General features: G+C 44.0%; 2 protein-coding genes across 3 annotated transcripts in view; one reads left to right on the top strand and one right to left on the bottom strand.

The window, feature by feature from the left end:
• Positions 1-24,973, bottom strand: part of STK40 (serine/threonine kinase 40) — an 856,346-nt gene that overhangs the window by 798,028 nt on the left and 33,345 nt on the right. The window lies entirely within an intron of this gene.
• LOC138504637 (A-kinase-interacting protein 1-like) lies at positions 11,024-18,732 on the top strand. Its single transcript, XM_069625237.1, has 2 exons — positions 11,024-11,159; positions 18,254-18,732. Exons 1-2 carry the CDS (start codon positions 11,024-11,026, stop codon positions 18,730-18,732), a joined length of 615 nt encoding a protein of 204 aa, XP_069481338.1.

Below are 24,973 nucleotides of genomic sequence, written 5' to 3'. Positions count from 1 at the left end.
TGCGGTCGCTTTTTAAGCGACCGCAAACATAAATACAACGTTATTGTGTTGGAAAACGCTGCGTTTTTTCTTTCCAAGTTTCTCAGGCTCCTCCAGCTCGGAGGAGCCTGAGAAACTTGGAAAGAAAAACCGCAGCGTTTTCCAACACAACCGCGTGTGTTTCTGCCTGCTGTGGCTATCACTTTGGGTCTCCGGTGCTCCCAGGGGAGCACCGGAGATCCAAAGTGAAAGCCACAGCAGGCAGAAACACACGCAGTTATGTTTACATGCCGCGTAGTGTTTCTACCTGCAGCTGATTTCCCATTTGGGGCTCTCGGGCTCCCCATGGGGAGCCCGAGAGCCCCAAATGGGAAATGCTAAATGCTGCGTTGTCTGCCTGAATCTGCTTTCCCATTTGGGGCTCTCGGGCTCCCCGTGGGGAGCCCGAGAGCCCCAAATGGTAAAGCAGATTCAGGCAGACACAACGCGGTTGTTTTCCGCAATGCCGTGTTGTGTCTGCCTGAATCTGCTTTTCCATTTGGGGCTCTCGGGCTCCCCTTGGGGAGCCCGAGAGCCCCAAATGGTAAAGCAGAGGGGAGCCCGAGAGCCCCAAATGGTAAAGCAGATTCAGGCAGACAACGCGGTTGTGTTGGAAAACGCTGTAGTTTTTCTTTCTGAGTTTCTCAGGCTCCTCCGAGCCGGAGGAGCCTGAGAAACTTGGAAAGAAAAAGCGCAGCGTTTTCCAACACAATAACCTTGTATTTATGTTTGCGGTCGCTTCAAAAACGACCGCAAACATAAATACAACGTTTTTAAAGCTGCGGTTTTATTTCTAAGTTTTCCGGGCTCCTCCAGCCTGGAAAACGTAGAAAAAAACAAAAACGCAGCTAGTGCTTATTTTTTGTAAAGAAAATAAATAGCACTTACCGAGATTCAGCTGCAGCTTTCCTGCTCTGGTCTCCGGTCCGCGTCCTCCGAGTCCCGGCACTAATGAAGGGAAAGCCACCCAGCGGTAGACTTTGTTTACTACAGCTGGCTGGCTTTTCCTTCATTAGTGCCGCAAAAGCCAGCACAGGAGGGCCTCCATTTCACAAAATGGCTGCGCCCCTGTGCTTGCTTTTTCGAATTTTGAGCTTGAATAGCTCAAAATTTTACATAGGAAGTTTTAAAACGGAGGATGCTAGTATTTTTTTTTTTATGTGGCCCATCTATTTTTTTTAATACATTTTTTTACTAGACCATCCCTTTAAAAGGACTTCGATTACGCTTTCCCGTTTTAACCGTTGCACTTCTCAGGCCATATTTTCGCTGTTTAGCAGTCTTCATATTTATAAATTAACTCTTAAAGATGGAATTCATTCAACGGCAACGTCGCGAAGGCAGTAAGTTTCCGCTCCTGCATTAGAGGGAGAGTCAGAGGACATGTGGGTGTGCAGGTCCTAGATAGCAAACTTTGCACATCACCTTAGAAACCTCCGTACCCTGCACCTTGTCCCCCACAGAACACAAAGAACACTTCTGCTTCGAGGAAGTTTAAAGTGACAGGCTCTGGGCAGAAAACGGCAATCTCCTCGCAATTCCCAGAGAAAGAAAACGGCCTGCAGCCGTGTCAGTGTTACGGGGTAACAAAAAAACACTTCTGCTTCACTTCGCGACTGGATTATGTTGTTAGATTAGATTGAGTTAACCAGCCTCTTCTAGGCAACAAGCAGGAGCTTAATGGCTCCCAGCACCCCTCAATTTCGAACACTGGGTTGGTGCCACTCCCTTTCTCAAATTCCCCTTTAAGGTGCCCTAGGACCCTCTCTCTGGCTAAATAGAGATCGGGCCAGATAAGACCCTTGGCACCTTGTGTAATTGTGCTGCTTTACCATGGTTGGCATTTTGAGAAATTAACCCCACTGGCCTACCAGAGCTTAGTTGCCCTGTCACAAAATGGTTGAGGACTGGGTATAGTTCTGTGGAAGGATAGAGTTTAAGGTAGGGGGTGTGGGGACCAAAGTCTGCAGTGCTTCCCGTTCTCCCGTGTGGCACAGGCAGATTGGCAATGTCTGCAACAGATTAGAGAGAAACGTATTTGTGTGTCCATCTCCTCCTACCTTGTGTATTGTAATCCTGTCGGTTCTGGTTATTAACTTGGACCAAGTGGAGAATAGGAAACCGGCAATTCAGCAGGCCACATTCTCACCACTAGGCACCCCAACAACCAAAAATCCCCCATGAGACCAGAAGCCTTGGCTAGAACTTCGGTCTATAGACCACACAAATGCCAGCAGTGTGTGGTACAAATCCACAGTATGTAATGTTCACAGACAATAGTATTTCACAATAACCCTAGCACAGGCTCAATTTTGTAGCAGTCCAAACAGCCAAAAGCACGAAAATATATACCCACTTGTACAGCAGCGCATTTAACTAATTCTTAGTAACGTGGCTAGAGACGTGTATATCAATCTTCAATAAGTACGTAGAAAGTAACCGCAGCCTAGCTCTATCCCTATAACTGGCCTGGACAGTCTCAGGCTATTCCCACGCCTCAAGCGTGGGACATTCCCTTTCCTCTGACCAGCCAAATGCTCTAGTTGTATTGGCCAACTGCTGACTCAGGTACTCCATCCTTCCAACTTAGATGCACATATATTGCTCCCCCTCCGCACACCCCCCCACCCCCCAAACGCCTTCCCAACAGCAACCTACTTTCAGAAAAGGGGTCAAGAACATAGCACTACATTCTGTGACAGCCGAGGTAAAGGTAGAATACTCGCCTCTGTTCCCTGCAAACCCACTGCAGCAACTAGTTCCAGTGTTGCCAGCCATAGGCATAACTCCCACGTGGGACATAGTCCGAGCTCTCTGTAGGACTAACAGCTAAGAGTCACTTGTTGCATTGGCACGTTTGCTCACAAGATTGTATTATTACTTTCTTCCATCTACACAGTGGAATTGTTCAGAGGCTGGTTTAGCTTTGACAATAAAAATGTATTAACTCATGAAAAGACACAGCTGTAGGGTAAACGTGAGATGTAATTAGGTAACAAGAACATGAACTAGAAGCTGGGCTCTCTACAGGCATCTAAACAGTAGGAGAGATGCGAGATAGGTCGATGTGCAGGTTAGATGGTGAAAAGAGCAGATTGAAGGTACTGTGAAACATGGTTCAGGAACAGGTACCTAGGCAGTCGGCATAGCTAAAGCAGAGAGCCAAAACAATTCAGGGTTCGAAATTGATGGGAGCTATTTAGCTCCTGGATAGTGCCTAGAAGAGCCTGGTTAGCCTGACACCAACAGGTACCAAGAGCTACTTTTGGCTCTGGTGGCCAACTGGTGCTATTCAAATATTTATTTGAATTTGCATTAATAAAGCTCTAGAAGATATGTAAAGCATGAATGGTCATTTGTACTGGCCACCAAGAGATTGCTGCATCTCATTTGGAAGCTAGATTTGTGGAATGCTATGTAATAGCGCCTCATTCTGCAGCCATGTCAGAGAGAAAGAGTGAACAAGATCACATCACAGAGGTGGCAGCAGAGAGAAACACGTCATGGCAGTAAAGAGACAGTAGTACAGATTAATGCAAAAACAGATGTAGTTGCAGAGTTAAGATTATAGTGGCAAAGATAGGTAAAGACTAAATGAGAGATAGCAGCAAGGTTGGAAGAACTGACAGGAAAGGAAATATAAAAGGGAAAGCAATTTAAAAAAGGAGAACTTAAAAAGTGAAGACATGTAAAGCAACTTGGCCAGAGACAGAGGTTTCAACAGACAGCTACAGAGTACAAGACATTGCAACAAAGCAACACATGGCAGGGTTCAAAGCATATCCATTTTTGAATGCACGCCAAAGTTTAAGAAAGAAAAGCCATGTCATGTTCAGGCACTCCATTTATGAGACTGGAGTTGAATAGCTTCTGGGCCAAAAGGATTCACGCCTGGTCCAAATATAACTCCGACACCCAGGAGCTACTTCTAGATCCTGCTCCATGAATTCCAATTAGGACCCCTGAGGTATAGAGAGCTTAGGGTGCTGAACATCTTTTCCATAGAAGATTCAAACTAGATCTTTCCTTCTATATAGGATATATGCCCCCTGGTGTTTTACACTACTTCTAAATGGGTACTAATGCTCCCCGATATGCATCCCCAAGCACAGTTTATGTCACCCAGCTATACTTGTGTGGCACTAGTTGGCCTGTTAGTCAAGAGACGTTTACCGGGATCTTCTAGACTACAAAGAGAAACCCAGTAATTTCAAACCCTTCCATTATGGTCTTAAAGATACATAATTAATGTCAGGGTTAGGGAATCTGACGGACTTGGTGGATTTCAGGGGTAGGAAATGTTGGGTGTCCTGACCCACGTTTAAGCTATCATGCCACAACATTTGGTGCTGTGGGCTTAGAAAATTCAAGATGGCGGAAAACCCACATGTGCGCCGAAATCCAGGAAAGCTGCGCAGTTTGTGCGCACACTAAAATGGTTGCCTCACTTGCCACCCACCAGTGCGAGAATGAAAGGCCGGGTTGCCATGAGGGAAATGGGTTGCCAAAGGAAAAACAGTAGCGCCTGTTAGCTTCAAAGCGCTTTAAAATTACCTTTGGTCTCCCTGAAGGCAAGCCAAAATGCCTATTTCAAACATTGCAACATGTGCAAAATTTTCACTGAACACCAGCAGACATTTGGCAGAATGAAGTTTGTGTGCCTACAAAATCTGGGAAATGAAGATCATAAGACAATGCCTATAACAAAAACTGGCTGAGCTATGGAGTCAGCAGTTTAAGTTTAACTGAACTACAGACACTAAAAATCCAAATGTTAATATAAATAAGTGACCTACTTTTGACTGTCAGATAGTTTGTAACTGTTGAAATGTCATAGTTTTGCACTTGGAATCAGCCTTCTAGCTGCATGTGTAAAATTGCAAGTTAATTTAAAAAGCAACAAAAAACATGACAGTTAGCTGAAAGTCTGGCTTAAGGAACTTGATTTTGCTTGACAGCTACCCCCATCAGGAGTGAAACTTGAGTCACAACTGTGTTCCCAGGCCTATCTGCCTTTTGCTGGCCACACTAAGGATATGCCATCTCTCTGATAATTGAATTAAGGGGAGCCCCCTACAGAATGCAGGAATTTGAACAAAGCCCTCTCTTGACTCAGGCAAAGGTTTTATTACAGCGGTCGTAAAATGTAGCTTCCTCCTGAAGGACAGGGGAGGGGCACTGCCTGTGAGAGCAAGCTGGCTTGGCAGAACTGGATAAACCAGTATTTCCACCATGTGACCTGGGAAACCACACCCCTTTGGAGCCAGAACATAACTTTAAAAAGATGGATCATTCATAGAGCGGACATGTGAAAATTTTATAAATGATACCATAATTCTTGTGATTTTTCTGCCCACAGTTTAAGAGGTTTTTAGAACCGGTGGTATGTTCAGGGGGGTGTTAGCGGAAAAGTGGATATTACTCTAAATGTGTGCATATTAAAAATCTGAAACTTCATCAGTTAATGTCCATACTCCCTGCGCACATGTATGTAAAGTTGGGTCAATGTCAGAAATTGAAAAATCAGTTAAAAAGTCAATTATGTGCCATTTCTGAATGCAAGCTCTTAGAAACAACAGATTTGGACAGAGACATGGCTAAATTCAGCCACACCATGTATATGTAATTTCAAGCAACTGTAACTGTGAAATATGTCTTTTGTTATCAAATATAGAATGTGTGCAATCTGACAGAGGAGTGTCCTATCTGCAAGCCATAAAATGACATCACTCTGACATAACTTAGCTTCGCCAATCAAGTGAGGAATGGACATTTGACCAATGACAAGTGAGAGGGGCAAGTTTAGTTATGACCAACACGCACACCCACTTGCAGAACATATAAATGGACCACTGAAACTTAGGTAGAGACCTTCAATTCCATTTGCTGCAACGCGCTCTGCCGGACCATACAACATCCAGAGATCCAGACTTCAAATTCATCAACCTCCAGAAAGCCAAACTAGAGACCAGACCAGAGAGAGAAAGCAGTGCTGTACCCAGAGAGAAAGCAGTGCTGTGCCCAGAGAGAGACCAGAGCCCAGTCTAAAACCCTGACCAGATCCGTGACGAGGCCCATTTAATTCAAGAATATAGTGTGAGTACCCAGCAGAACTGTGTAGAACCAATCTCTTAGTTTAAATTCATCTAATTCAATCTATTTAACCTAAGTAGAACTGCCTGATAGCTCCAAATCTGTCACCTGTCATTCTAGCTGCAAAATCTGTCACTTGTCATTTTGAGCTTTTAAAATTTGCAAAACCAAAAACGACCTTCACAAAATCGCTCATATCTCCGCGACCGTTTGCCTTAGAGACTTGCAGTAACTTTCCTTAGAAAGCTTAGAATCGTGGCTTTCCTACGAACCAAGAACCACATTCCTACCCCCTATAGTTTTACCGCAATCGCGGAACACGCATTCGCGAATTTTGCCGCGATTTGCAAATTTCTTCACGTGTAAAAACTGCTGCTGCTTGCCTTCCATTTGCCAGAAATTCGTTTAACCTGCTAATCATTCCTGAATCATTGCAAGAGTGAGCCTGAGCTAATATTAACTAGATACCACTCACCCTGAACCTCTGAAAGGGAATTAAAAGCATTTCCGGCATATTTCTCATCCATTGCTAGCACATATCAAAGCATTTGGGCCTGTGTTTTCAAAACTCCTATCTGTTTTCTGTAAGCGTGCTTGGGGGGGGCGGGGGGGTGGGGGGATTGAACTGATTTACATTGATTGCATTTCTGAGAACTGTGTGCTTTCCTCCCATTTCCTTGCATTGCATAAAGGGGGGGGGGGGGAGGGGGGGAGTGAATAGCCAGAGAAAAGTGATTACATTGTTTGGTTGAAATCATATTGATTATTTTCTGTACTGCATTCACCTGAGCTTACATAAAGCATTCTTTACCACCTTCTTCTTTTGTTCCTATTTACCAGTGTGCTATCTTATCCATTTCATGTCAACTCATTAGTGATTATAAAGAAGTGTGCTAGTGCCAGATTCTCCGTTGTTAATATTTATCATATCAGATTAAGTGTGATATTCAATTATTAATTTAGTATAAAGTGTGATATATATATCTATTGTTTAAATTATCAAATCAACCTTTTAACTTGCAAAACAGAACTACTTCTTGGCTCAGTGGGGTCAGGGGCATTCCAAGGGAGGGGTGTTATATAGGGGTAGTCATCCAGAACGCATGAACTGGACATAAAGATATATCAATAAGGGTTTTCATTCAGTATTCTAGACTAGGCGTTAACTTAGCTGTAGTGCTGAATTGAATCCTCTTACAGAAATGTGATGCACTTGGATTTTCAGGGGAGCGGGGGGGAAGGTGTGACACTCCGATTGATTCCTTGGGTGGGATATGGGATGCACTTGGATGGAATTTGAGGGGTGGGAGGGTGACACACTTGGATGGATTCCTGGGGTGTGGGGAAGTGGTGCACTTAGGTGGATTTTCGGGAGGGAGCGGCAAAATTAGAAGGATTCATAGGGTGGGAGATATGGTGCAGTTGGTGGATTTCGGGGGTGGGAGATGTGTAGCACTTTTTCAGGACTTCATCAACAATCCGTACTAATACACCTCTCAAACGCTGGACTTAACACAACCAGACCTCTACAACATCACAGTTCCCACATACTTCACAACAACAAAATAACAAAACAAACCACACAATCGCGCATAACAGCACATGGTGGCCAACTTCCGAAAATCACATTTATGCTCAGCGAACAGTGTTTCCGAACTGAAGCTGCCAACAGCATATCGCAGCTCTCTTGCCCCCCGCCCCCCACCACCCCGGCTCAACCCTACCAACTACCCAGCCACACTCCCTCCTTGGATTACAGATGCGCCTGAGCGCCTGGAGACCACACAAGTGGCACAGGTGCGCAGTATTAGAAACCTTTCACATCAACAGTAGGATCCTCTCAGTCAACAAATCCAGAGAATCAAGAGTGAAAATGGTTTACGTTGTTCTTTACACAGTCGACGAATATGCACCCATAATTCAGTCAATCTTCTTTTGTACCACACACAGGGCGACTTCAACACATTTGGATGCATGCTAAGTCAAATGTGGGAATGGCGTGAACCATAATTTGTCCAGAAATAAGCTCAACTGTGGCATACAGAATTATTCACAGACAAGTATCTCCTTCTACAATTGTGCCTAATTAGTGCTTTAAGTGGGCTGGGGCTAGTCAGGGCTGAGCCCTGGCAGTCTACTGAAACTTCGTTCGAGCCGGGGTGCTGGCGGGACTCCCTCGGCTCTCACCAGCAACACAACAGCGAGGAAAGACTTTTTTGTATTGTCCCGGGGAGTATTTGAAACCAAGCCTTGCCAGTGTCACATCAAACTGTTATTTCGGAGACGGTAGATTTCTTTTGTTTCACTCAATCCACTGCTTGACACCTAAAGCACAAAGGAAATCCAGCATGTATGAAATGCGATGAGACACTAGCTTATCACCGGCAGGGCTTGGGGTTGAATCCTCAACACCGAACAATTAAAAAAAATGTTTTTTTAAAAAGCCACCGGACAATGAGGAAAGTCACTTTTTGTTATGGTCTTCTGCCGAGGACACTTACAGGCCACACCCCCTTGATTTCTAAATCACACAAAGCACTGTTCTTAATTGCCCCCCCCCCTCGCACCTCCTTGAAACAGTGCTCAGAGTATGCATGTATCCCTGTGCCACAGTAAAAACAGAAGTGAAAGAGGATATTCGTGCGATTCTGAAACATGCTAAGACCCATCAAGTTAGTCCATTGAGCAATACAGCAACAACAGCAGAGTAATTGATCAGGAGAATGCTGCCTCGAAAATTCCCAGACACAAGTTACCAAAGCACGAAAAGAACAAATTAAATCATGGAGGAAGCAGCTGGGAGAATTGTTGCTGTGCAATTGTTGCTGTGCAGCCAAAGATAACCAGATCAAAGAGTATTAGTGGACCTTCGACCGTAACATATACTTGTTCAATGTTAAAACATGGCAGCTGAATCACTGGCATCTTTTTTTTTTTTTTTTTTTTTTTTAACATAAAAACAGAAAGAAAATAAGGCATTGTCATTTAAAAAAAAAAAAAGATCCTTTTTGCAAACAAAAGGGGGGGGGGGGGGTGAGGGCGCACACTGGTTCCCAGTTCATTATGCCTCCCACAGTCCAGAAGCTCTTCCAAGCGCTTTCGTACTTCTCGCACTCATCAGGGAGACAGTCTGTTCCAGTGTTGCTGTTTAGTACACGTTTGTCGCAACAAGGAATTCTGGTCCCTGTGGTCCGTGAAGACAGCCAGGAACCAACGCTCCCTCCCATTTCACAATGGGAATCAAACAGTGGGGGGCAAACCAACAATGTGGATCTCCAAAGTCGGCATGAGTCATCCCGATGCTGCCACTGTGGAGGCCGGAGCTCCCAAATATTTTTGCAATCTACCCCCCCACACCCATTTTTCTGTGTTATTTTATCATGAAAGGAATCCATTAAGCCTATATTTTCACCGTGGAGCACCGTGAAAGTGGCGCGCAGCATAATAGTTTTTCGTCGTTTCGTGTGGGTCATGGAAGGAACAATATAATACCGATGTGGCAGCGCACCTATATTTCACGGTATCGTTCAAAAGAGAGAGTCAGACGTGGGTGCTGTTTCGTGGTTCTTTGTACAGGCTAGATAATGCCAATTGTAGAGCACGGATGTTGTCAAAGCGCTTGTATTGCTTGACACGGGCAATGTATTAAATCAGAAGGCTTTGAATGCAAGCTTGACAACTACATCAACACATGATTCTTAAAAAGAGAACGAGTCGGTCTACACAAGGCTCCTATGCTTGGGTTTAGTAAACAGTAATCAATCGGTGGTGTGCCATCAGCACTCACCGGTGGGAAAAGACTTAACGCGGGCGGAATATTATGCAATCCAGACAAAAGAAAATGCGTAACTAAAGTGATAGGAAAATATTTCTGAAGGCTGCCTCCATAAGCGTTGGCAAAAAGCGGCGAGTGCGAATTACGCAAGCAAGCTTACCCCAGGGTCTTGACATAGGACGGTCCCGTGCACCACACTCCAGGAGGTACGACAGGCTTTCTCACAAGATGACACTATTTGCCATGGCTGGAAAGAGGGCCAGGGTGAACTGGGCAAGCCGGTATAGGTCGAACTGAACCATGCGTTATTTCCACATATATAATTCACTAGGAAACGTAGATTTACATGCATGAAAAGCTTGCACGCGATTCTGTGTTTTGTTTGCTGGCAAATAGAGGCAAGTGACTTTACAGCCTTGCTGGTACAGAATGATCCATCCGACATGTGCTCTAAAGACTTCAGATTTTCTTACACACGTTGGTGGATGACAGAACATGCTCTACAGGCACGGTAAGAAGAGATTTCAAAATTGCATGAAATCCAAAATGAGGATAGATGCCAATTGACATCAGGAGGGTCAAATTCAGGAAGTCCACGTTTTTATCCAATTACTTGTACTTTTCATTTCTCCATTACGAATATGGACTTGGAATAACCAGCAGGAAAAGTAACCTTCTAGACATAGGGCCGACTGACGGCTATGCAGTCAATTATACCAAGTCATTGCGACCGCACTATACAACACGAACTATCCAACAGATCAAACACCACCAGTTTCAATCAGATGCTGCCTTAACATCTCAGGACTAGATCGGCACAATAAATCTTAAGTAACATGAGGACTTTGTCTGACAAAATCATTGTGCATAACATACTGTGCAAGCCAAAGTTCCTAGTCTTTCTGTAGATTAATGAAAAGAAACGGGTACCATGGCTCCACGTGATCGAATGCTATGGGCGACAGCCTACACCCTTTAGAACGCATTACGTCGTTAAATGAAAAGGAGGCGTTGTAGAGGAGGCGGAGCTTTGCTAAGGTCCGTTTCTCGTTTGAGAACTAGCCACTTCCATAGCTACTATGACGTGCATGGGCTGAGAAAACGTCCTGCTGTTTTTTGTTGAGCAGAATGGGGGGAATGACCAACAGGGGCACATGGATGCAGCATTCCTTGGAGAGATCGGCCAACCTTTGTCTTGATGTCCTTAAATGTGCAAAGAGACGAGAGGTGAATTGGCCAGCTGAATGCCATGTAGCAAAATTTAGAGACCAAGGTCCTGGCTGGCATGGGTTTAGGGCATGGGTTTAGGACATGGGGGGGGGGGGGGAACAAATCCTGGGGGGGATGTAATGTCATTTATCCCCCCCCAGAATATGTGTTTGGTGTGTCGTGCAGGGATCTGTTTTTGAAGTGGGGGGAGGGCTGCTTACTATGTAAGCCGCCGCCCCCCCAGCCCCCAAACCATGGGGGGAAATACTTTGGGGGCAGATGGGTGATCATCTGCCTACAGAGAAGGGGGGGGCAAACAAAAAAAGATGTTTTTTGTTTAAACGTAGTTTTGGGTGGGGTGGGACCACTAGCCACCAGGGATTTTTGCAAGGGGGGTGGCCCTACCCCCCCCACTCTAAGTTTATGGGGGGCACCTTATGTAGCCCTCCCTGGGGGCAGATTTCTGCCCCTAGGAAGGGATACATGAGATGCCCTCCAGCCATTTGGGGTGGGGGCAGAGGCCACTGCAAATATTGGCAGAGCCACCCCTCCCATTCCTGAGGCAGTATGTTTTAACCCCCCCCCTGGGGGCAGATAGCCACTGTTGGGTGTCCTGACCCACGTTTCAGCTATCATGCTACAACATTTGGTGCTGTGGGCTTAGGAAATCCAAGATGGCCGAAAAAGCCCACATGTGCGCCAGAATCCACGAAAACCGCGCAGCTTGTGCGCACACCAAAATGGTCGCCTGACTTGCCACCCCCGGTGCGGGTGTGCTGGGTCAGAAGAGCCATGAGTGAAATGGGGTGCCAAAGAGAAGAACAGCAGTGCCTGTTCGCTAGAAAGCATTTTAAAAATCACCTTTTGTTTCTCTGAATGCCAGCTCAAAATGCCTATTTTCAAACATTGCAACACATCCAAAAATCTCACTGAACACCAGCGGACATCTGGCAGAATGAAGTATGTGTGCATACTAAATCTGGGAAGATGAAGAGCCCAAAACAATGTTCATAACAAAACTGGCTGAGCTATGCATGTCAGCAGCCTAACTGAAACTGGATTAAAACCACCAAAATCGAAATGTTTAAATTGACTGAGTGACCTACTTTTGAGTGTCACATAGGTTTCAATTGTTTAAATGTCATAGTTTTAAACTTAGAATCAGCATTCTAGCTGCATATGTAAAAAATTGTTAGTTTATTTGAATGCAGAAAACTGGGGAACAGAAATGACATGTAGCTAAAAACTGGCTTAAAGTGATTCCAATTTTGCCTGGCAACTACCCCCATCAGGAGTGAAACTTGATTCACAGTAACTTCCCAGGCCTGGCTGTTTCCTGCTGGCCACACTAAGGATATGCCATCTCTCTGATAATTGAATTAAGGGGAGCCCCCACAGAATACAGGAGCTCTGAACAATGCAACCCCCCTTCACCCAGGCAGATGGTTTATTGCAGGTGTCGTAAAACAGCTTCCTCTTGGCAGAAGCTGGGAGGGGCAGGGTCTCGCTTGGCAGAAACTGGAAAGACTGGTTTCTGTACCATGTGACCTGAAAAGAGACACCCCTGTAGCCAGAATATGGTTTTAGAAAAAGGTGAATAACTCATAGTACAGACTTGTCATAAGCATTTAAATGATACCATAATTCTTGTGATTTTTCGGTGCACATTTGAAGACGTGTTAGGACCCGGTGGTATGTTCAGGGGGGGGGGGGTTTAGCGGAAAAGAGGATATTACTCAAAATGTATGCATGTGAAAAATCTGACACTTCATCAATTAATGTCCATACTCCTTGCGCACATGTGTGTAAATTTGGGTTAATGTCCGATATTGCAAACCAAGTGCAAAATATTGCCATTTCTGAATGCAAGCCCCCAGGAAGAGCAGATTCGGACAGGGTCTACCTCCTGTGATATGTGATGGGCGCATGTAATTTTAAACAAATGTGTACCTGCGCAAATATGTTTTTAGGTCAGATATAGATTGTGTGTAAAGTTGACAGGGGTGGGTTCTCTGTATCATAAACAGACCTCATCATGATAACACTTCATTTCATTCCCCCAACCAAGGGGAAGAGGAGGAAGTGGCCAATGACAAGTGGAGAGGGGTAGGGGCTAGTGATGCTGCACACACACCCACATTCTAAACAGATAAAAGCAGATAGTGCAAGCCAAATAGAGATTCAATTTCCACTTGCAGCTGGAAGCTCTGCCAAAATTCCATACCTTACCTCCATCAACCTTCAGAGAGCCAACACTTAGACTCCAAGATAAACAGAGACTACAGAACCTTAACCAAAAAGGCCACTGCCAGCAAGAGTATTTGTCAGCAGGCATCAAAATCTTTTTGCAACTGAACTCTTCAGACAGCCGGGCGAGCCGTCTGAATTTTGCCAAGAACTTTTTGCAAGAACCCGGTGACAGAAATATCCAAAGAGAAGGCAGGACCCGACCCAGAGAACCGGTGCCTAGCAGAACCCAGGACAGGAGTGCAGTGCTGACCCAGAAAGACTGTCCGTGACCAGAAAACCGGTGTCCAGGACAGAGAGCAGTTCCAGAGACCAGACCGCTGTGCGGAGAGACCGTCCGTGGCGAGTGAAGAAAACCTGACCAGATCCGTGGCGAGGCCCATTCTATTTCTAAATATATTGTGAGTACATAGTAGAACTGTGCAGAACCAATCTCTTAGTTAAAATAATATAATTCAATCTATTTTAATCTAACCAGAACTGTCTCCTAGAAGTTGTACCTTGTCATTTTGCAAAACTGTCACTTTGAACTTTAAAATTTCAAATCTGAAAAACGACCTTTACCATATCGCTCATATCTCCGTGACCGTTTGTCTTAGAGACTTGCAGTAACTTTCATCTGGAAGCTGAGATCCTAGTCGGTCCTAGGACCCCGATAGTGCTAGTCCTTGTAGTTCCTCTGTAATCGCGCCCGGCGCACTCGTAAAAATCTGCGCGATTTGCAAATTCCTCCACGTGTGAAAACAGCAGCTTCCTTACTTTCATTTGCCAGAAATTCGTTTAACCTGCTAATCATCCCTGAATCATTGCAAGAGTGAGCCTGGACTAATATTAACTAGATACCACTCACCCTGAACCTCTAGAGGGAATTAAAAGCATTTAAGCATATTTTTCACTTCATTGCCAGCACACATAAAAGCATTTTGGGCCTGTGTTTTAAACTTCTGTAGTCTAAGCTTGCTGGGGTGAACTGAATCACATTTGATTGCATTTCTGAGAACTGTGTGCCTTCCTTCCATTTCCTTGCATTGCATAAAGGGGGGGGGAGGGGTGAATTGTCCAAGAAAGTGATTACATTGTCTTTTGCTGAAATCCTATCAAGTTATTTTCTGTACTGCATTTCATTCCACCTTGCATCCATTTGAAACCATAAAAGTATTGTTGCTATCTTATCCATTTCATGTCAACTCCTTAGTGATTATAAAGAAGTGTGCTAGTGCCAGATTCTCCGTTGTTAATCTTTATCATATCAGATTAAGTGTGATATTCAATTATTAATTTATTATCAAGTGTGATAGATATATATATATATATTGCTTAAATTATCAAATAAACCTTTTAACTTGCAAAACAGAACTACTTCTTGGCTCAGTGGGGTCAGGGGGATTCCAACAGAGGGGTGTTATATAGGGGTAGTCATCCAGAACGCATGAACTGGACAAAGATATATCAATGAGGGTTTTCATTCAGTATTCTAGACTAGGCGTTGACTTAGCTGTAGTGCTGAATTGAATCCTCTTACACCACACACATGTGCCCATCTGCCCCTTGGGAAGGGCAAAACAAAAATATATATTAGAACTTGTTTTGGGTGGGGGGCCCACTAGACCACCAGGATTTTTTGTGTTTGAAAGGGGGTGTGGCCCTCTTCCCCCACCCTAAGTGGATGGGGGGGCACCTTATGTAGCCTCCCTGGGGGCAGATTTCTGTCTCTAGAAAGGGGTACATGAGATGCCCCCATCCATTTGGGGTGGGGGGGGGGGAAGAGGGCTACACAGCCTTTCAAACGCAAAAATTCCCACCTCTCACAAAACAGCCGATTAGCATATCAAAATATGTTATTTTGGTTTCCACTCAATCTGTTTTTGAAAGCCTGGAAAATGGCGAATCCAGCACAGCAACCCATATGTTCCTAGCTCTTACAAGGAAAACACCACAGGCTTCTTAGTACAACATGTTATTGGCATTTTCTGAAGAAAAAAAAAAAAAACAAATGTTCTCCTTTTTGGTTATTTTCCCTCACCCCCCTACAGCAAACTAAGATTCCTGGGTGGCGTTACGACGCCTACATGTGGGGAAAAAAGGGGCCACCTTTGGCCGAGATATCTCATGTAACAAAGAAGCTACAAGGGATTGAATGGCGACATACCGAAATCACAAAAAAAGGCATTGGCACTGGGGGGGAAAATACCCATGGCTGTTAAGGGGTTAAGACGGTAAAGCCCCAGAGGAGATATCATTTGTAAGGTAGCTCAGTTAGTTAATGCTCCAAATGCAGATTGTGCACAAGAATATGTAACCTGTGTTCAGCACCTGGCATAATCTTCCTGTGGGATAATTGGCAGAGGGAATGCATTCAGCTTCCGATGCAACACAGCATTTTCCAGGTCAATCTGTTCAGAAAAAGTGGTGGAAAACTATTACTGTTGCTTTTTCTAATTGGCCAGATCTTTGTGCATTTTCTGGGTGGAGTTCGGGAGCTGAGTGGACACACCAGGACCCCCTGTATTTCCCGCTCATCCAGACAAATGCGGCCTTACTGCCAGCATGGATTCTCAGGCTGGAAATAAGGAAAGGGATTCCTCTGGGATCTGCTTGGAAATGAAACCTGGTCAAAGCGGGCGGAGTCCAGAGGAAGCCATTGTCAATTCTGCCAGCAATCGCTAATTGCGCGAGGTATGTACACTCTTCCAAAGTGGAAAAGCGATGCGATTTCACCTGGCTTTTACGCTAAAATCTTCCATTTTGTGGCATAAAATTAAAAACGTGCGCCAATGAAGTGGTCCACTCCATGCAGTTTACTTTGCGCCTTCATACTTGGGAGTTTTGCGTGATGATACACATCAAATAAATAAATAAATAAATACATTTAACATGACCCCAGATAAATGGTAATTCGTGATCAGAATGAGCGAGCATGGCATGTGCTGGTAAGAGGGTGTCCTGTGCTTCTTGAGTGCTTTGGCAAATGCCCTTAATTGCCATCTCGCGTTAAGCAAGTGCTTAAACCCATCAGTGTGGATTGCGCAATAATAAGTCGACAGATGTATTTCAAATGGCCAATTTTGCTCTTTGGGTGACATTGTCAAAGTGGGAGAATGTTGCCCAGCATGCGTCACTTTCTCTGAGGAGTGAATTGTGCCCACCCCGAGGAAGAAGTGTGAAAAACCCACAAGGGTACTGTGCCCCGCTCTTTCTGTGTGTCTTCCCCACAGAGCGTCAGATGCGGACTCTCTGAGGTGGCAAGCCTGTACCCTAGTTTATGTGGCAAAGGATTCCAGACCTCTGAGGCTGATAACATTAGTAGCATCGAGTTACATGCCACCTAACAGGTATGTGTGATAAAGTTGCAAAGCAGAGCTGTTAGTGGGCTACAGCAGGAGGCAATGTCTGCCCACCCTCAAAGGGTACGTACAAACAAAAGTAATAGGACCCCCCGCACCCCATCATGGCTGTAGGGGCCAGGCTCCAAACCAGGGCAAGAATGCCCTCCAATCATCCATGCTCACGAGTAGGATACCCCTCGTCCTCCAGGAACCCTCTTGAGCAACCTCTATGCTTTCCAGGTGATACTAACGTTATTTAAAGCCAGAAGTCTAAAAGGTAATCGCTTAATTGCAGCTGGACATTAGCTCCTGGCGTGATTAAAATGTCTTAACCAAGTGTAACATCATCCCCTTCATTTTTAAGCATTATGTGTTCTCGCGTTTCTTCATCCACTGAATTACTGATCAGAAACAAAGGCAAGAGTTGTGTCTCTTGTGTAGACATTGGGAAGGCAGTTGCCAGTCTCTGGCATAATATGCCCATGGTCTTCCAATATTGGCTAGCTGTTGCCCTCTTATGGCCAGGTAGAACCATCATGGCAATGGCTGGCCAATGCCTTTCCCCTGCTGACAGAAAAGTGGAAATTAGAGGTCAATTCAAGATACGGAACAAATAGAAGTTAAGACAGACTGCAGCTGCCATTGCTGTGTTAGAGAGAATATGTTGAGTGTTCAAGCAAGGAGGTATGTATTAAGCAAGCAAGCAGTGAGACAAGGGAGAGGCAAAGAAAGGCCAGAGGGGCTCTTTGAATAATGTAACAAGGCAGAAGACCCATGCTCTGCCGTCCTAGTAACATATGAGAGAATCAAACAGATCAGGCTCTGCAGCAAATGTTAAACGAGGAAGGAACAGTGCCCAGCTCTGCATTCAGAATAACAAAGGCAAAGAAAGGCTAGGCTCTGAAGCCAGCATGAGATATAATAAGAGGGACCAGACTCATTGTGAGAGGCTGGCCCGGCCCTCGCAGGGGCGCTAGAGGGGCCGCCCACATAGCGGGCTGCCCCTCTGACCTCCCCTGGGTCCACATACACCCCACCCACTAGGCAGCCCCGGGGTCCGACACATCCAGCCTCGGACATGTGGAGTGCTTATAAGGGGGTGGGCTTGCGATCGCTCATCCTCCTCGTTTGCTGTTCCCCCCCACCCTCCTAGAGGACAGAAGCAGCAACATTACATACCTGGTCCCTCTACTCCCATAACAGGGCTTACTCAGAGGTACAAACAAGATTTCCTCTTTCTTTGAAACCCCCATCCTTCCATTCCAAGAGACACACATCTCCTTGCAGTTGGTAGAAAAGGCTGAAACGCCTTTATTTGGCAGGAATCCACTTACAGGTGATCTGCCTCTTAACGAGCTGGCGTCCTAGCTGTGGCCCACTGGAAGTAATTATTTCCTCTCTCTTACCATGAGCTCATAGTCAGATGAAAAATCCAGAAATGCAACATACAACGACATGTTCTTTGCTGCTGCATCCTTTAATTTTCTTCTGTTTTCTTTTCTTCTTTTCTCTTGTTTTATACAGTGATATTTGTAATTTAACACGTACTGCTATTTTAATTCTAATTTTGTGAAAATAAATAAAGCAAAGTCCCCAAGATGGCCCCTGTTCCCCCAGATTTTATGTGTCTCCTACGCCCATGCTGGCTGGTACGATGACCACCAGGGAATGAGGTCGGAGCAAGCTGCGGTTGAGAACACAAGACTTGAGACAGCCTTTTCTACCATGGTCGAGTTCATGGCTCGCACCACTGCACAGTGTGGGCGTTTTTACAGTCACAAGCCAGCTTGCAGTTGCAGAAAAAACGAAGTTAATCATGTCTGCAGATACCATGGCAGAAATGCACTAGAGACCCTCTGGAGGCCAAGGAGCCCTGCAAAACGGGAGTTATTTCCCAGCTTTACAGTCAGTCCCCCACAGGGCAGCAAGTGCTCCAAAGATGTCCACATTGAAGTTTCGCCGGGTACCTACAGCATCTCTACGCACTCGCATGGCTCGGAGCAAACGGCGCCGATGGTGAAAATCTCTCCAGGGCAGAGTGTGGATGTAGTGTTCATTCCTTGACGTCCATTTTATTTAAATAAGAGGACTGGCTCAGGGCAATAATCAAGGCACCTAAGTTTCAGACCAAGGGAGGATGGTCTAATTTATTTGCACTGTCAAAGCTTTTACCTTTTGCACTTTATTATGCGGTTTTTCCCTAGAATGTATACACCTTTTCATATACCGCTTTCATCCTGTACTTTTAAATTATTTACTCTATTATATCCCTCCACCCCCCAGCAGGAAAGATATTTTAGGAAAACTGCCTTTTACAATACCTCAAAATTCAAATTCTCTAGGAGAACACAACTTTTCCATCACAGTGCACATATGCATGTGCAAATTTGCTTTTATTTTGATATTTCTTTTTTACATTGTGCCTCGCAATGCAAATGTTATTTGAAAAAACAGATTATGATGTGATGCAAATATCTGTGAGGACATCTCATTTTGCTTAGCAATGTACATTGTTGAAAATTATGTCCTCAGAATGGAAATGCTCTTGGACACACAACTGCCTTTAGCTCAGACTGCCGACATTATTTAGTAAATTGTTGAAAATATAGTGCTTCCAGTAAGTGATTATCTGTTCACCCTAGAAAACCTATCGAGAGCCACTAAACATGAATAGACAGCCCAACATTGTAAATCACCACGAGGAAGCAGACCTCAACAATCAAATTCTTTGGCCTTGAGAAAGTGATGCCACCACCGAGAGGAGGAACTCTTGAACGCCTGCTACGTCAATGAGAAGCAAAATGGATATGTAACATGGACACATGCCAGACAGGTCTAAATTCAGACCAAGAACTACATCCCTTCTTATTATCAACAATTCTCTCATCTCACCATGAACAGTTAAGATTAGCTGCCCTTACAACTAATCACACAGGCAATCTTCTGCCTCTTATCCCGCACACAAGACACAAAACAAACTGCAGTCTTTGTCCCAGTTCACAAAACACATAATTCTCATAACTATTTATATTACCCAGGTAGATAACAAAAATAAAAGAAGTCAAATCAAACCAAATAAAGGAACTCTAGGTCGTTTTGATATAAATATACGTGCACATCAATGTAACTCAATGAAACCCAAACCAAATTTGCAGCCGCGACCTAGATATGCTAATACGGCATCACGTGATAACCATGAGGACATCACGCCAAGACGCGATCGTGATTACGGAAGAAAATACTGCCGAACGCTCGTCACACAACATGAGTCCCACCACAGACAGCGAGCGAGCAAGCAAGCATTCACAGACAAGACCACAGAGTAAGTAAATAGCGGATCTGAAAGGTTATGGGTATCTAGACTAGGCACCGTCCCTACTCTCTAAATTTTAACTTCTAAGCTGAACTGCATACTGAGACTGTCCACCACCGTTTAACCCTTATTTAAGCGTGTAAACTGAGCTCTCCTAAAATCTGTTGTGTTAGCCTAAAACCAAAAACACCGTATTGAGTGTAAAACTGATGGCAGCTCACTTTTCTTGTAGGGTGACAAGCATTTACTGAAATTTTTGAGAAACGCGGAGACTAACAGAATATTCTCTAAAGCTTTACCTCAGATTATGAATAAGTACCAACATAGCTATGCAAACAGCAATACGTGATTTGCCACTTAAATGTGTATAACCTAAAACCTAGTACTTAACCCAACGTATAAAACCCATCTCTTCTTCACCAGGTACCCCATTCAGTTATCTATACACCAACCTAAAGGATACCACAACAACAAATATGTAAAGCAAAACAAACAGGAAAACGAAATTGCCTCCCCTGAGGAACTGTCCCTAAAGGGACGGGGAAACACGTGTCGGGAAAGAAGGGAAACAGAGTATCATGCCATTTTCATTAGTGCGTTTATTTTGGAAAACCAACACCTAACTTGATTTGATACAAACTCAATTTACAACAAGACTCCAGTGAGGTAACTGGAATCAACAATAACTGCAAATTTAGACTTCCAGCTCTATTCACAAACCATCAAAAGCTCAAATTGGCCCAACAAAGTCCCAGTGACGTAACTGGGGCCATCTAGCAAACAAACCCAGCCTGAAACAAAAGCCCCAGCGAGGTAACTCTAGGAACAAAAAGTCCCAGTGACGTAACTGCGACCACCCGAATAAAACGTGCAAGTGAATAAGGAAAATTTCACCTACAAGTCATGTTTGAACTAATTTAAAGGACAAAAGTAAAATTCAGGTGGAATTATTAGGCGGAATTAAGGTTGACATGACCAAATAACCAATGTACCGTTATTAATTTGCAATTTCCGAATAAATATGCTGAACTAAATCATAATGTGGTAAGAGTTTTTTTTCACCTCTTAGTGGTATAAGCGCTTACCAGGGCTAAAACCCTAGCATTAACCAATTATCATCCTGACCAGTCACAGGATATAGCCCAGGTGGTAGCAGACCACACACCTATACGAAATACAATTAAATTGGGAACCGCGCCTAGTAGTTGTAGGCTGGAAAATATTTTCTTATAGGCTATAAGGGTATGCAAAGAAATGAAGGCATTCTCCTAAGGATATTTTAATTGTCCTTTTGTAATGTTTTGTTGTTCATGTACATTGTCACTCAGTGTGGTGAATGTATTAAAACATTGTTTACATTTTTTTGATATTTAACGCAATGGTTCAAGATGTGGCTTAGTTGGTACGCCAGCTATTGGGAATACGTAAAGAGATATATTATGCATGCCAGGCCTTGCAAATTCTTAAAGATCCCACTAGACCTGCTCCGGGGTGAGTGCCTTAGTTTATATACTCTACCTAAGAGAAATGCACTTGCCCCAAGGAGACTGGTGACAAAATATTTACCAGTGCTTTTTGTAAAATGGTGCAAAATCGCCATAAGCACACTTCATATTTGGTGCAATGCTGTCAAGCATGCACAGTGAAACTTATGTGCCATTTGCTGCAAACAAAGTGCATTTGCAGTACATGAAAAATAAGTTTCTAGCATCCCCATACTCGCCAGCAAGGTTGAGTGTCACGAAAATGGTACACGCTCTTCATAAAAAAACTACTCGTCAATGCTAGTAGATTTTGCGAGCCCTGTATAAAGAGCTTTTTTTAAATTTAATAAGTAATATATGTTTTGATACCCGTATTATCTTGAACCAAGCCCACATTTGACTGTTTTAGAAATGGATGAGAGGAATTGCATTCACAGGCGAGTCCTTTTGTATGGATACCTGCAGGAATATCGCTATTACACAGACAGCCTGTGCGGGTGGGTGCTGGGATTGTGACAGATCTTGTAAGGGGTTAGAGGACAAAGCTGAGAGGTGTACAACTGCATTTAATTTTAATTATTCAGGTTTTCCATACTGTACCAAATACTAGGGTTCATCAGCACAACCAATAACTAGTACACAAAATTAAACTTTGCCTTAGTGATCACAAACAAAACAGGTACTTGGTTTTGAGCAGAGTGGGCAAAGGAGGATAGACATTTTAAAGAGACAGTATTGTGTGTATTCTTTGCATAAAAGTTATTAAAAGAGGAAATGATTTAGTTATATTAACAATGTCAAGTGATCTTATAAAAAAAAGTCGAACTTTTATTTCGATTTTAAATTGTAGTCTTAATAAAAACTTAACACTTCTTTCTAAACAAAGCCCAGAATAACCATACACGCCATTTTCTAATAGAATGTTATTCCAAGATGGATAGTCTGTTACAATCCTACTTTACTCTTTCAAAAGACCCTCATACGAAACAGGGAGGAGTCAAATAGAGCCAGTCTGTCTTGCATACAATTCCAAAGCATTTTCTGAACATAAGAATTATCACACATCTTTATATTGTCTGCAATAACAAGTTGTATGCTTGAATCACTACATACATACTGCACACTGGGCTTGGTGTGCATTTCATTTCTCACTCCACTTATCTTAACAAAGTGCGTGTAACCACGAACTATGCATTTCAGATGGAGGATTTGGATGCAAGAATGAAATGAGTGACGTGTTATGCCACTGGGTTCTGAGAGCCACCCTGTTTCCACAGATAGGTTGCAGGGTTAGAATGTTAGTGCATAAGGGGGTATCTGCATGCCCAGTCCCCCAATGCATATACCCTATTCGAGAATTATATATACACATAATTACAACAAGTTCTACTTTTCAGCACATGTCCAGTTAATAGATCTTTTATAAAAATGACTGTCTGAAATCCATGTTCTAAACTTGAGATACCTGCATTCACCATAGGAGTCATAAATGCACCTAAAAAATAATAATAAAAAACAAATCGTGTCCAGTTTGGGAAGACCTAGGGTATAACTAATAATACATTCATGCTACAAAGGGTTGCAGCTAACCATCATTAAGTTCCAGTGCACCGTTTAGTGTAACTGTGGGCAGAACTTATGTTCACAAAGCTAAGAAAAATAAATAAATACACATTTTATCACGAGGCTCTGCAACAGTACTGATGAAAGGGCACATAAAACAGAGTGCATTTTTGAATGTCAGCTAAAGTCTAATGCTTGGTACCATGCTTTCCTATTACAACTTTTTTTAAGTCAGCATACTTTGCATTTAGAAAATTGCAGGCCCTTGCTTGGAAATAAGAAACTGCAAGTGGCAGAAGGAAAAATGACCAGAATACATGGCTAAAAGAAAAATGGCAACTATGTGTGACTGGTATGATCGTAAACCAGACTATAAAAAATAAAGAAAATAAGAAAAAACACAAGAAAAAGTGACTTCACCTAAAAATAAACTTTAATGTGGAATACGTATCGATACAATTAAGCCAAGCAACTATAAGGAATTCATTAATAGCATGCTCACTGTAGGGTCCAACTTTACAAGTTGGAGCAGGAAAATATACTTTTGGGATGCTGCAATGCGAAACACTCAGAGCTAGCTCTCCAACATAACTTTACAATCAAAATATATATGTCCACTTAATTTCATTCCCATGTACAAGTACGGCTAACTCCTTTCTTGATTATTTTAATTTTAATTATTGTATTTGGTTAAAAAATAAAATGTCAACCTTCACAAAAGCAAGCATTTAAAGCTCGCACATTTCAAGTACTCATAGCGAAAATCACAGATAAACAGTTGTGACAAATGACGAGATGTCACCACTTCTCGAGGGGGGGGGGGCCTTCCATGAGGCCAGGGTGGTGAGGCCGCTACCCGATAGTCCCCTTGGGGTGGTGCTCAGTGGGAGGATCTCGTGGGCAGAGACTTCCCCTCTGTGGACAACCCTCACCCAACACCCTACCCACTTCTATACCCCATATACCTTAACACTTTACCTAGTACCGCCATGTACCGTTGCAAGTCTGTGACTAAGAAATACTGAGACGCAGAAGAGTAGGGACTACCCAAAGGAAGTGTACCAAAAAAGTACTGGAACAAGGAGGAGGTGCAGAGCTATGAACACCTGGGGGCATTGTAATGACCATTCTAGCTTTCTGCTGAGGAGTGGTTTAGAGACAGAAACACTGACAAGGGACTTACAGAACTGGTTCTGAAGCCTGAGGAACTGTATTTGGGAGAGACAGATGTACCAGCAGATCAGAGCAAAGGACCACCCAACCCGGGAGATTCAAAGAGGATGCAGAGAAGAAAGAAGTCCTCTGGCCTCGAGGGAGTGAAGACATCAAGGGCGTGGGGCTGGTCCGGAGCAGAACTGGAGGTTGGAAACTCATGTCAGGAAGGAGTGGCACAGGGCCAGACCAGGCAAGCAGAGACGCACCGTGCCCCCCCCCCCCGCGATGAACAACGGCAACCACCAAAGGAGAACGGTGGTGCCGCCAGGAGCCTAAGAAAGTAAAGGGCTCGGTGCCGAGGGGGACTTAAGATGGGTCTGGGACCCAAATCAAGAAGGAGGATCAGAGGAATCTTCCTCGTTGCAGTACCTGGTGAGAAAGTAAGGCAAGGGGGCCAAACCGAAGAGTGAGAAGAACGACCTGAGACCCAAATCAAGAAGGAGGATCAGAGGCATCTTATTCAGGGCAGGGGGCCAAACCGAAGAGTGAGAAACCAGGGTCTGGGACCCAAATCAAGAAGTAAAGCATCTTCCTAGTCACAGTACGTGCAAGAGAGCTACCAAGCGAGTCAAACTAACGAAAGAGGGGACATCAAGGTCGTGGACGCTAACATTTGAGAAGTGTGTGTTTGAAGATACACGATATGTAGACCATAGGAGGAGAGTCATTCCCCCTGGTGGCCCTAACCTGAAGAAAAGGGCCAAGAAGGCTGGGGAATGGAGTCATTACC

The sequence above is a fragment of the Ambystoma mexicanum genome, chromosome 11 (genome assembly GCF_040938575.1).
Source record: "Ambystoma mexicanum isolate Mex_15411 chromosome 11, UKY_AmexF1_1, whole genome shotgun sequence".
Classification (NCBI taxonomy): domain Eukaryota; kingdom Metazoa; phylum Chordata; class Amphibia; order Caudata; family Ambystomatidae; genus Ambystoma; species Ambystoma mexicanum.
The sequence above is the reverse complement of the archived record's forward strand: the minus strand, read 5'-3'. Positions and strand labels throughout refer to the sequence as shown.